General features: G+C 54.1%; 1 protein-coding gene across 2 annotated transcripts in view; it reads right to left on the bottom strand.

The window, feature by feature from the left end:
- Positions 1–9,716, bottom strand: part of SMAD7 (SMAD family member 7) — a 30,313-nt gene extending 20,597 nt beyond the window's left edge. Inside the window, exons 1-3 of one of the 2 annotated variants that reach the window (XM_082853709.1) lie at positions 7,549–9,716; positions 6,146–6,199; positions 551–625 (exon numbers count right to left, since the gene is read on the bottom strand). In XM_082853709.1, coding sequence (XP_082709835.1) covers positions 551–625; positions 6,146–6,199; positions 7,549–8,161 — 742 coding nt within the window. In that variant the 5' untranslated portion in view covers positions 8,162–9,716. The remainder of the gene's footprint in view (positions 1–550; positions 626–6,145; positions 6,200–7,548) is intronic. The other variant, XM_082853710.1, reaches the window with a different exon arrangement.
- Between the last annotated feature and the right edge of the window lie 3,687 nt (positions 9,717–13,403).

Below are 13,403 nucleotides of genomic sequence, written 5' to 3'. Positions count from 1 at the left end.
GGCCCTGAGGGACACCTTCCCTGCTGGGTAACAGTATTAGCACCTACTGTCTGCAGTGTCCATCCCCACCATGCACTGCAGACTTCTGCACAAAGCTGGATGGGAAGCAGGATTTGCAAAGAAGCACCGAGGCCATCTACTCTAAACTCCCATCCTACACTTGGGGTCTGTCTTCTACAAGTTCCCCAAAGGTGGATCCATTCCCTTCAAGGCACCCGATGCACTGAGAGTGAGAGCAAAAAAGGGCTTAAACCCGTGAACTAACGACACCAAAGTCACCAAGTGGAAGCCCCTCAAGTCGGGAGCTGCTTAACAATAACCACGAAACGTGGCCCAACACCAGCCCTCCGGCTGGCCCCCACACTTCCAGATCTATGGTCCAGAAGGATGAGCTGAAGGGCAACAGAGTCATCACGGATACATCCAGTTTCATGCACATAAAAGTGAGAATTAATTCCAGACCAGCTGGGGTGGCAGAAGGCCACCTCCATTCCTCCAGTCATTTCAGGAGGTCTTCGAATTGCCAAGAAAGTAAGAGAAAGCAGCTCACCTGAAAGCCCCCCAGGGGCCAGATAATTCGTTCCCCCTGTTTCAGCGGAGGAAGGCACAGCATCTGGACAGTCTGCTGTGGATATGAAGAGAGAAATAAATAAATAAAAACACCAAGATTAATTTTTAAGCACATTCTAAACAGCATTAAAGAGAAACCACACATTCCAAACGGGTGACTCCCGGCCGCGATGCTGATTATTAATGGGCTGCTCAGGCTTCGCCCCCCATCATAAGACAGACCACAGCACCTTGTCACCCGTCTGGGCTCCGGGCGGCCAGTTAATCATTAGTCAAGACAGACGGGCTGGAATTTCTCTTTTATTGCAAGTCCCCCATTGAGGAAACCAGGTAGTTCCCAAGGTCAAAGGATGCCCGGTTCTTGTCTCTCCACCACCTTTCCCATCTTTTCCCAAAGCATGGCCTCTCTGCTTGGATCCAGTGGCCTCGCTGCCACTCTCATCTTTTTAAAGACAGACTTCCCAGTTCTTTAGGAAGAACTGGTGCTGGGCTGAAGGGACTTCTTCCTTTTTAACTGAGGTTTAATAAGTATAAAAAAATACAAATCTCAAGTGCAACTCGATGAAATGAATTTTACTCATGTACACACCTGTGTGAACAACCCCTCACGCCACATCAGGACAACAGAGAACATTTTCAGCAAGGCTCCCTAATCCAAACTCCCCATCTCTGGAAACCCTCCCAGGCAACCCCAGGCCTGCAAGGCTCCCTGCCTCAGTTCCTATAAAATCTTTCTGGCACCCAGTACTTGTAACTTCCTTCTGCTGTCTTTATTGATTTTTTACCTTCAGATCCTGTCTGCCTGAACTAGACTAGAACCTTCTCTTCAACGTCTTTGTCACCCTCAGGTGCTCAGCACAATGACCTAAATGGTCATGAGGATAATGCCAATTCCAGATGAGAAATATATAGACTTCTCAACCTCCCTCCAGGCAATTAAAACAAAAAATAATGGCCACGAGCCACAACGAATTAGTCCCTCGAAACAAAAATACACAAGACCCCACAAGCATATCATGCACCATTGCCCGTGCCAAACTTACTGAAATCCATAGAGAAAGGCCGGCTCAGGAAAGGAGCGTCCCAGCTCCAAAGCAAAAACACCAGTCCCTCCACCCCAGGCCACTAGCAGGATGTCCCTGGGGGGTGCGTTACCAGTTTCCCCCTGGAAACACTTGGCCGAGAGGGTGAATAGGAAGCCAAGTGAAAGAGTAGTCCAGGGGCAGGTAGCCACAGAGCTCTCTAGGGGCCCAGCAGCTGTCTCCAGTGCCTGGTAAAAGGGGGGAGGGGCTGGGCCACTCAACTCTGAGGTCCTCTCTCTAATCCCTCTCTTGCATTCTCTCTCAGGCTGGAAGAACAACTTTTCAAGAATTCTTCTAAACTGGGAAGGAGGAAGCAAAGGAGTGGCAGCGGCAGGCAGGGGAGAGAGAAAAGACTGTGTGGGTAATTTCACTGTATCAGGGTAAAGTCTGATTCCTAACAGGAATATACAGTTTTACAGGATACACTTAATCAAATGGAAAACAATAGGGGCAGGCAGGAAATGGAGTTGCTGGTTAAAGAGTGTAGAGCCTGCACTTTCTAAACTACTTCGATGGCCTTCACTATGCTGGAGATTGGCTTCTACCTACCCCGCAAAGGGAAGACACCCCCATGGTGACTTATCCGCGGCCACTCCCTCCCTCCCCCACCAGCTCTGGCTGGCTGAATCCCAGGGACAAGGTGTGTTTCAAAGGAAGAGCCCACATCTCGGGGCAGAGCTGGGACCACATTCGGGGTTGTCAGCCTGTCTCAGATCAAAGGTTAAGCCAGCTCCACACTGGCAACCACAAGCATTTCTATGAAATGGTGCTCTGCCCTTTGATCTCAGAAGGGATTTACAAACATTAATTAGGTCTCCTTACCACCCCTGTGAAGTAGCAAGGTATACCTGTTTGACAGGTACCCAGGTAAACTGAGGCATCACAGAGTAGCCCAAGGGGCCACCCAGTGAGCTGGACCATACCCAAGGGTTCAGCCCTCTCCGTCCCAGGGTAGGCCACGTCCTCACTCTCTTCCCTGAAGGTGGCTGGGCTGAGACAGTCTTCAGTACCCAGACGGACCTCAAGCTCCTGACAAGTTAGTATAGGTCAAAGAGGCCACAGCTCCGTCTCTCACCCACAGAAAAGCTCTGCTGAGGTAGCTCTCCGAAGGCAGGGTTCTCAGCTACTGCCTTGTCGTCTGCTCCCCAGAGCCCAGGCTGGTACACTCAGAAACGCTAGGCTACTCCTGGCTCTTCTCCACCGCTAAACACTACCAAGCACCCAGTGAGCGCTGGGTTTTGTGGGAGCCTCGTTCCCCTCTCCCAGCAGTAAGAGAGCTTTCAAAGATGCATGCCTGGGAACAGCAAGGAATAAGCTGCTGCAAAGGGTACAAGGCGACGGAGCTGGGGACCCCACTTCTCTCATTCAAAGAATGGTTTCCAGACAGCCAGGATATTCTTGTCAACTTAGTTCTGAGCTACCTAAGTACCTACCGTCTGGGACAGAGGAGCCTCCACCACCACCACTATACCCCAGCTCCGCCCCAATCCACAACCCAGGTTACAGAAGCACTAACCAATGCATTGGAATCTTCAATGCATTTTAGGCAGGCACATCAGGTATGTAGAATGACTGAGTGAGTGAGCCAATAAATGAGCGAATGAATGCATCATCTAACCTAACTCCTTGATCACGTGGGTTTAAAACCAGGCCTGAAAAAGTTAAGAGTGGCCTGAGTTAAAAGGTAAATGCAGGACTAGGTCCCAGACTTCTCAACTAGGCTTTGGAGGCTCGATCTATCTGCCAATGGTCACCTGGATCCCCAGCCCAAGCAAGCAGATGTACCCAGCAGCATCCCCTCCCCGCCAAGCCATTCTTCAAATCTTTCAGACCTTCAGATACAGAGGACACAGGAAGCAGAGCCTACAGAGCAATCCCTCCCAGCATCCCCACTCCATAAACTGAGATGTCATTCTAACAGCCTGCTCTTACTCCTGGTGTGATGCGGCAGGGGGTGGGTGGGCGGGTGTCCTGACTTCTGAGAGCCTCAAGTCACAGCCACCCTACTCCTACCTCCAGCCATGTCTAACACTCCTTCCCAGAAGATCCTGCTGACTCCGAACCACAGAGTACCCAGGCCTACCTAGTCAGGCCATGCCAGAGGCTGCAGCGGAACGGCTTGAACCATAGCAAAATGGAGCTCCCAACTTTCAGCTGGAGCATTCCTCCAGGGCTGCAGGGGGACCAGGCCCCAGCCTCTTCCCACCGCCTCTGCCCAAGCTGGAGACTTCACAGAAGAGATTCCCTTAGTTGTGCAACTGGTTAGGATTTTAATAGCTGTCCACTGTAAACCTTACGGCTGGTTCTCACCTAGTAACCCAAGACTAAAAATGCAACCTACAACTTAGAAACTTAAGAATGTAAGCAGCTGATCTAAGTTCCCCAGCCAAATACTCTCCCCCATGTGCAAAGCAGAGAGAAAAACCTGGGGCAGCATCCCATCTGTGTGTCTGACCTCAACATCTCTGGCTACAGCAGCCAACAAAACCAGGCCCAGCCCTGGCAGCCCTCCAGTGCGCCAGGAGATTCCCACCACAGGGGCTTCGCCGGTTAGCACCCTCACATCCTTACACAAAGGTGATGTTTTTCACTCCTTTTTTTTTGTTTTGGGGTTTTCTGGTTTGGCGGGGGGAGAGGAGGGTTAGATTTTTGCTTTGGAGTGTTTTGGGGTTATTTTTTTTTTTTTTTTTGGTTTTGTTTTACAGAAACGTTTTGGGTGAGTAACCAAGCTGTGAGTTTCCGATTGGCAGGTTAATCACTTCCTATTGGCCGATCTGGAGAACTTTTCTCCCCCTTGGAAATGGCACATTCCTGTCTTTGTGGCTTCTCTGTTTGCACACATTTTGCTACCTAATGTCAACACTTGCTAATGAATAAATATATCACTCCACTCGCTGAAAATGAGGTCCTGGCCTGAGAGGGTGACTGCTTGAATCCGGTGAACAGATCTGTCCAGGTATCTCTGCAGGAAACCCAAGAGAATGTAGTCCTTCTTTCCTATGACTTTAGGAAATTTCTCAGAACACTTCGCCCTAGTCTTCTTTACCCCTGGGGCCAAGGTAACTGGCCTCCCTCTTTCTCACTTTTAAGGAAAACCTCCAAATTTGAAGACTATGGAAGGGAAAACAAAAACAGGACGGAGAGAGCCCCTTGGAGAACTAAGCTCATAAAAGAATTCTTGAGTATTGATGCCAAAAACCCAGTCAACTTACATTCTTGGAGAAAACAGAGCTTGGTAATTCCAGTTAACATTTGTTACAGATACAGAGCTGCTTATCTCCTCATTAATGACTATTTATCTGGTGTTTTGTAAATCGAAAGCAAAATATCACATGCTTTGCAGGCCACTTACTAGACAGGCACCAGGCAAGCAGCAACGCCTTCCGAGACTGGAGGGATCGTGTAGTTGGGGAGGGCTGGCTGGAGAGCACGGGCTTCTCTTACACCGTTCATTAAAGTATTTAATTCTGGACAACGCCCCAGCAAGACTTTTAATTAGTGGGGGAAAGGCCCAACAGCCAAAACTCATGAGGCGGAAGGACTTGTAGAATTCCAAGAGGGAAGTGGGGCCCAACCCTTCACTTTTCCTTCTCCCAGAGCCTTGGCAAAATAAAAATGTCGAAAGCGTTGCATTTGTCAGGCACCAGTGTAGACAAAAGTCACAATCCCTACTTTCAAGCAAACGAACCTCCCGCTGTAAGAAGGGGCTCCAGGAAATGAGGGCCCATCGAAGTTGTCACCCTCGAGTCCCCGTTGTTCAGACCCTCCTCCCCTGGCACTGTCAGCCTCTGCACTGCCTGCCAGAAGCTGAATGCAGACGAGCGCAACTGAGGTGGTGTCAGTCTCAAGTGGGGCTTCTGCCCCGGCCCCGTGCCAGCCCGTGACAAAGCACCAGGCAGGCAGAGCTCTGCTAGAAACTATTCTAGCCCTCACCAGGAACTCCGGGAAAACCAGGAGAGGGCTGTGGACTTTACTTCTTAACTTTTCTAATCTCTTACTCCAAACCAAGGTCCGTCTCTGCACTTTTTAAAACTGTCTTCCCTCCCCCATCGGGTTATCCATTCTTCCCACTGAGATACTTCTGGCACTCACAACGTCTCCGAACGTTGCCCATCAACCTGTCCTATTTGGCTCCCGAGATGCTTCAGCGTGGATCAAATTCCACGTGTTAAAAGCTGAGCCGACTTGGGTTATGGAGTGCAAATACATGAAAAAAGGAACAAAATGGAAATATCTAGGAAACAAACACCTTTGCAAAAAGAAATATATGTATACACACACACACACACACACACACACACACATTATCGCCAGCTCCAGTCACAACAAAAACAGAAAAAAACCCACCAAACTTTCAACATCGGCAACCTATAACAACCTCGGGGAAAGTCCAGCGTCTCCCCACGCCGCTGCCTAGGCATACACATCCGCGTTCTAGAGACTCCATTTCTAACTTAAGATAGGAAGGATATTTTTAAAAGCCATCTACTCACCAGTTGGTTTGAGAAAATCCATCGGGTATCTGGAGTAAGGAGGAGGGGGAGACTCTGGAATTAAAAAAGAAAGAGAAAATAAAGGCCGAGCCATGAGAAAGAGATAGAAACTTATGATAACAGAGGCATTCTTTTAGCCCAACTGTTTGTCTTAGCTGTGGGGGTTGGAGGCAGGGCCGCGGGGCGGTGATTGCCTTGATATTTAGCTGTCAGATAAACAAAAGAGGCCGCCTGGCGCCAGCCTCGGCGCTCCGCTCCTCCACGTCTGCGGCCACCGCCGCCGCCGCCGCCGCCGCCGCGCTCGGCCGGCCGGGCTGGAAACCACCGGCTCGGCCGCAGCTCGGCCGAGGCCGCTCACTTCACAGGGCAGCAGGGCCACAAAGCCCCCTCCCCGTCCCAGAACTTCACACCCCACTCCCACCGCCCCACCCCACCCCCGCCCCGTCCCCCAGGGGTGCAATTCACCTCCGCCACCGCTGCTCCGCTCCGCACCCGCGCGGGGAACACGGGCTTCCCCTTTGCCAGCCCACCTGGGAGGTGCACCCCAAGAGCGCTGGTGAACTTGGATTTGTGGGCGCCCGATGTGCACCCCGCCCCCGCACAAAGACGTATTGAAAAGGGAATCAATGGAGGCCGGGAGGATAAAGAGGAGGAGGCTGGGGTCTCAACTGAGAAGCAGCCCAGGCCCCAGGGGCAGCATCCTCACGGAGGCGCTGGGGGCAGACCATTCTACAGTCAGTAACTGCTTTCCTGTGCTGGAAGAATGGAAAAAGCAGGGGGCACCCAACTTCTCCTGACTGCTTGTTCTCTTTCACCCTGGGGTGGCACAGTTTGGAGCAGATATCCAGCGCGACCTTCCATCCTAACTCTCCTTGCCTCAAAACCCAAAGCTGCGCCGGCCAGGGCAGTCTCCCGGCCCCTTGTGCCCGACGTGACCCTCTTTATTTACTAAAGGAGAGCCTTACTCTCTAGCCTTTACAACTGCTTCTCCCAGCCTTCCTTGGCGGCCTTGGACCGAATCCAACTCGGCCACACACCTCAACGCCTTTCCCAGAGCGGGGGAGGCGTGACCCCCACTTCTCTCTGCACCCCTTGGCTAATCCGGAAATGAGGGCATCTAATCTTTAACTCCCTGTGTGTAGAGTGTGTGCGTGAGCAATGCCCAAAGCCTCCCCTGCGCCCCGGGGCAACAGAGAAGAAAAAACTGGAAGGGAACCCCCAGGGAATACCTTTCCAGTTTCCCCTAATCCCTTCTCAACCCTTGTCCCCCAAGTCTCTTCCCAGGAGGAGATGTACACTCCCCTCCGGCGAGGTAGGTGCACAAACACACTGCCCAACGGGGCTTTCCTTGCACCACCTGAGCGCCAGAAGGAGGGGAGGGTGGGCGCAGAACAACTTCCTACCTAGTTCGCAGAGTCGGCTAAGGTGATGGGGGTTGCAGCACACCAGCTCGGGGTTGATCTTCCCGTAAGATTCACAGCAACACAGCCTCTTGACTTCCGAGGAATGCCTGAGATCCGGCCACCTGAACACTTTGCACAGCAGGAGGGGGAGCGAGTAGGACGAGGGCGGCTGCGCGGGCTGCGAGCCGGAGGGCGCCCCCAGGCCCAGCCTGCAGTCCAGGCGTCCAGGCAGCAAGAGGCACGCGGTGCGCGTACCGCCGCGGGACTCCACGGCCTGGAGCAGCAGCTCCAGCTGCCGTTCCTTCAGTTTCTTGAGCACCGAGTGCGTGAGCGCCTTCAGATCCGCCTCGGCGCCCCCGGCCGCGCCGGAGCCCGCGGCTGGGGGGTGAGGATGGTGGTGACCTTTGGCACCTCGCACCGCCTTGCCCAGGCAGCAGCCAGCCCTGCCTGCGCCGCCGCCACTGGCCCCATGCGCCCGGCCGTCCGTCGCCCCTTCTCCCCGCAGGTCGCCTCCTCCTCCGCCTCCCCCCGCGCCCTCCTCCTCGTCCTCGCCGCCGGGCGCACGGCTCCTCCAGAGACGCCGGACGAGCGCAGATCGTTTGGTCCTGAACATGCGGGGCGAGGAGGCGAGGAGAAAAGTCGTTTGCCGGCTAAGGAGCGAACATGACCTCCGCACACCATGAAGAAGTCGGGTGCCGAGTTGGGGCAGCAGGCGCAGGCGACAGCAGCAGCAGCAGGGGCCCTGGCAGGAGCGGCGGCGGCCCGAGGGGCGCTCCGTGGCATGCGCCAGTCTCCCGGAGGCCGGGGCGCGCGCGGGGGCCCGGGGGCGCCCGCCGGGGCTCGGGGGCCTGCGCTCCGGCTGCCCCACCCCTCGCGGCCCGCGCCGTGCGCCGCTCTCGGGCCCCGGCGCACCCCGGAGGAACGCGGCCGCCGCTTCCCTGGGGGCGGCGAAGCCTACCCCGGTCGGCGCCTCCCCAAAAAGAGGCCCCCCCGCAGCGGCTCCCGAGTGTCGGGCTCGCCAGCCTCGGCTGCCTACATGGAAGATCCGCGAGGGCAAAAAACGAAAGGCGTTCGGCTGGGCTGCTGGAGGGAGGAAAAAGCCTCTTTCCCCCTTGCTAAGCAACTTAATTTGGGGGTGGGGAGAAACTGGCAATTAAAAAAAAAAAAAGCAGGCACGCGATTTATTTTTTTCCTCTATATCCTTAGTAACCGGATCGCCTTGAATTCCGTACACACGAAGACTCGGGGGAGGGGGCTGAGTGGACTTCACCCCGCATGAGATGTCTGGCGAAATAAGGAAGCTCTCTCAAAATCTAAGAACCAAACATGCAAAGCCCAAAATGAAAAACACCACCTCCTCGCACCCTGGAGGCCTGGGGGCGTCCGGCTGGACCTGGGGTTTAAAAAAAGAAAATGTTTACAAAGTAGAACTAGACGTTTGAGGGGTGGAAAAAACGTATCCACGAGTTACATCCCCCTTTTTTCCTTGCAGAGCCCCGCTGGTCTTCCTCTCCTTTTCTTCTGCCAACAAAAAAAAAAAAAAAAAATCGTATTTTTTTAATCCACAGAAAGCTTTGGCTAGGCTGCTTCAATCCTTCGCATCTGGGTGATTTAGGGTAGTCTCTGGTCTTTCCTCTTGCGCTCCCGGGGGCCCCAGTCCTCAGCGGGGACTTCCTCGGAGCTGGCGGGGGCGCAGGGGCAGAAGATGCTGCGGCGGCGGCTGCGCCCCGCGGGGCTGACAGCGCGGGGGAGGGCGGCGCGGCGGCCGCGGCGGGCCGCTGGCGGGTCGCGCGCTCTCGCCCTCTGCTCTCTAGTGCGGGAACCGCCGGCGCCCCCTCCCCTGGCCGCGGCCGGCCGCTGGGGCTCCCCGTGTGGGCTGCTCGCCCCGACTCGGCAGCGGCCGCTGGAGGCCCCGGTGTCCCTCACGCCGCCTTCTCCTCCGAGACTCTCCTCGTCGCGGTCGGGAGCCTCCTTGTCCCCCGTCCGCCCTCTCCTGGCGCTCGGGTCCTTCTGCCGCCGCCGGGGGCTCGCCGCGCCGCACTCAGGGGCTCCTGGGCCGTGCGCTCGGCAGCTCGGCGCCGGCGGGCTGGCTCTGTCTCGGGCAGCTCTCTCCGGCGCGGCGAGCGGACCGAGCACGGCGCCCGGCTGGCTCGGCTGGCGCGGCTCGAGGACAGGTTCCTCCGTGCGCCGAGCAGGCGAGCGAGTGTGCTCAGGGCTCACAGCCTCCGGCAAGGCTTCCCGCCCCCGCCCCCTTCCCTCCCCCTTCCTCCCCCTTCCCTCCCCCGCCCCCAGCCGCCGCCGCCGCCGCCGCCGCCGCCGCCGCCGCCTCCGCCTCCTCCGCCTCCCCCCCGCCCCCCCCCGCCCCCCCCAGCCCTCTGCTCTGCTGGTTCCACTGCGCAGTGGCGCGCCCGGCTCCGGCCTCGTCACGTGGCCGTCTAGACACCCTGTCGCTTTAAAAAAAAAAAAAGCGATTGTGTTTCGCAAACAACAGATCGGGTTTCTAAAAGCTATTTCTCCACCCCGCCCCCCGCCACCGCCACCCCCTCCCGGGTCTGCAGGGGTGGGGGGGGACGAAAGGGGGGGACGAATAAAGGTGGGGAGCACAGAAGCTCCCAGAATCGACTGAGACCTGGCGGAATCAGAGGAGAAATGGAAAGACCCAAGAGCACCGAACAGGCTTCGCCGGCGAGTTATGGAGCGAAGCGAGCGGGTCGGTGGCGGATTTAGACCCGGACCGCGGAGCTTCTCAGTGGCTGTCCCGCGCGCGCTCGCCCTAACGCTTCATTCATTCGTTTTGTTTTAAAGGCCCTGGCGACGGATCCCCTGGCCGCCGCGCGGGAGGGAAGGGGGAGGAGAGCGCTGCCTCCGTTTAAAAGACATTTACACCGGACTGGACCAAGGCCCTAGGAAGTGTGCGCTGGAGGGAACAGCCGGGCCGCCGAGGGCGGGGAGGCGGCGCGAATGTGACCTCAGCGGCGGCCGCGCGCTCCCTCCCGCCCTCTCCCGCTCCGGGCTCGGGTTTCTAGGACTGCCTGGAGAAGTGTGTCTTGTGCAAAGCTCTGGAATGCATTTGGCTGGCTGACGAGTTGCGAGGGGCAGCATCCTGGCGGGGGGGGGGGGGGGGCTCGCCCGCCCGCCGCGTGCAGGTTTCCTCCGGAGCCCGGAAGACCTCCGCCACCCCGCCTCCCAGCGCAGGAAGGTTACCTTCCGAGCAGACCTGCCTAGGGCATGCATATGCATGCAGGGCCTGTTTCTTCGCCCTCCTCGGCCCCGTAGCTTTCAAGGCGCTTAGAGTCAGAGAGTTTATCCCCTTACCCGAGGCTTTAGAGAAGCGTAGACCCAGCAGGCAGACTATTGCATGGAAATGGGTAAAGCATTGGTGGAGCAAAGGACCAGATTACGTTTACTTCGTGAAAACTGTTGATAGTAGAAACGTAATGATTTAAATATATACGCATCATTATTGAGGAGGCCACTAGTTGGCATGGTGGTCTAACCTCGCATCTTATTCAGTGAAATAAGATTTTTTTAAAAAGCCATTTAGAATTGTGAGATCAGAACGACTATGAAACTCACTGGGGATTTTAACGAATCTTTAGAAAAGGTGAAAGAAACTATTTTCATTTTCCCAGCTAAGTTATGCTCCTTTAAAAGGCAAAGGCGCAAAAATAATAATAAAATAATAATAATAAAGAAAAACAAAAAAGGCAATAAAAGTAATAAAATAAAATAAAAGGAAAAAGCACAGATGAATCTCAGCTTTATAGCTCAGCCCCTTCCCTTCCAGCAACTTAAAAGGTGTCTGTATGCCATAGGTGCTTAATAAATATTTAGGAATCAACAGACTTGAATAGACTCATTTGGACCATTTCCCCCAAACCCACCAAGAGCACCTTTGGAGATATAAAAGTGAGAGAAAATCATGATCATCTCTAGGCAAGGGACCCTGAAGCTCACTGACCTAGAAGACCCAGAAATGCCAAGCAGTGCAGAAGCGTGTAGGACAGGGCGGCAGCTGGCATTCTAAACCTTGTAAGCCACATAGGCTGCAATTGTATAAGATCATAATTTTGTTACAAATAAAAATATTGCTTATTGAAAAGGGCATTGAAACCTCTGTGTGTGTGTGTGTGTGTGTGTGTGTGTGTGTGTGTGTGTGTGAAATTTTCTGAACAAGCAAGCTGCAAAGACAGCAGGAGAGAAAGCCCAGGAGAAAATGGATTTGGGTGATCCCATCATCATTGGCAGGGAAAGACAAAACAGGCAGAGATGGGATTTTTGAGGTATCTGGGAAATGTATAATACACTCACCTCAGAAAGGCTCAGAAAGAATACCTGATTCCTGGCTGAGACTCTGCCACTCACTGGTTAAATAACACACTAGTGGTGATATTAGATGAGCACTTGGCAGGGTTTCAAAAGCTTTCTGGGCAAGTTTCCTGCCCTCTCCGGGGTCTCATTCCCTCTCTCTGCTCTGGGCCTAGCGAGAAGATGTTCACTTTCCTGTCGAGGCTAGGCCAGACTGCAAAGTGACAGGAAGGACTTAAATAAGCAGTGAAAACGAAAGGCACAATTCTAATTAAGCTTCTTGGCTAAATGGAGAACCTGAAGACTGGGAAATCTGGCCAATGGTGCTAACACTATGGCATGCGAGGCCGGAGCACGCACAGGGCAGGTAGATTTAGCGGGTGTTTCAGGAGTTGAATCTGACGTCACAGCTTGTCTGGGTGGAGCATGCATATTCTTGCAAAGATATGTTACCATACAGTGTAATTGTGGGTGCTTTTACTTCAGGTGTCACCCCTGTCTTGCCCTCTCTACATGGCTTTCCTCCTCCATTTTACTGCCCTAGGTAGACAATGGGTGGGTTGCTGGGCAAGTACCTGCAGTAGTTGGTGCTGCTTTATAGCTCCCTGGCATCCCCTGAATCAGTTAACATCCCAAGCCTTCCTGAGAGCCAGTCCCACCCCATTCATATTCTTATTCCTTTCCTTTCCAAGAAAGAAGCTGGACAGTAGAGGAACTCCTGGCTGGCTGGCGTGCCTAGAAAAGGAGTTCCTTTCCTTTCCACAGGCACAAATGAGACTGACGGGCACCCCATTTCAAACTATTCTGATCCTTGGAAGAAAAAGTTTAGGAGTTCACCAAACTATTGTGAATGAGTTTGATTCTAATCATTTGCTGGCAGGGAATATGGAATAAAATATCTCATTTGCAGTTGTTTATTTCCTGTTGTGGCTTCTATTTTCATCTTTTAGTCACTTTGGTGATAGTAATCAAACCCTAATCATGGTGCAGCCACAAGTCACGGAGACCAAAATAACCTGCAACAGAGTTATGACAAACAAGGATGGAGGCAGCGAACGACCTGGCTACTTAATCACTGGCCCCTGGCACCCGAAGGACTGCGGGGGCCGCCATTTGACTGACCGCTGGCTAAGCGGCTAGAGGAGACAGGAAGCTGGAGGGAAATTGCTCCAAGGCCCCCCCACTCCGGTCTTGAGCAGTCAGGGCCCCAGGGTGCATGAGGAAGGAGGGCAGCAGAGTGCACAGGAAATGGAGGAGAAGCAGGTAAACCGGCCACAACTGCTGGGGGGAAATTGACATGAAAGAGAACGGGGAGGACAGAAAAAGAGAACCTGAAAACCTCTTGAGGACGATAAGCAACTCTAAGCAAAAGCTTAAATAAATAAATAAATACCTCCTGTCTGGGCAAGACAGGATTCTTCCTTTCAGTACTTCTCTCATTTCCAGTGGTTCTTAGAAGAGAAGGGCAGAAAGAGGCCCCAAAGGACATGTGGGTGTGTTGATGCTGGGGGCCAAGGGCCGAAGCGAGGCAGGGGTGAGGATTTTTC

Source organism: Leucopleurus acutus (assembly GCF_964270905.1).
Source record: "Leucopleurus acutus genome assembly, chromosome: 13".
Classification (NCBI taxonomy): domain Eukaryota; kingdom Metazoa; phylum Chordata; class Mammalia; order Artiodactyla; family Delphinidae; genus Leucopleurus; species Leucopleurus acutus.
The sequence above is the reverse complement of the archived record's forward strand: the minus strand, read 5'-3'. Positions and strand labels throughout refer to the sequence as shown.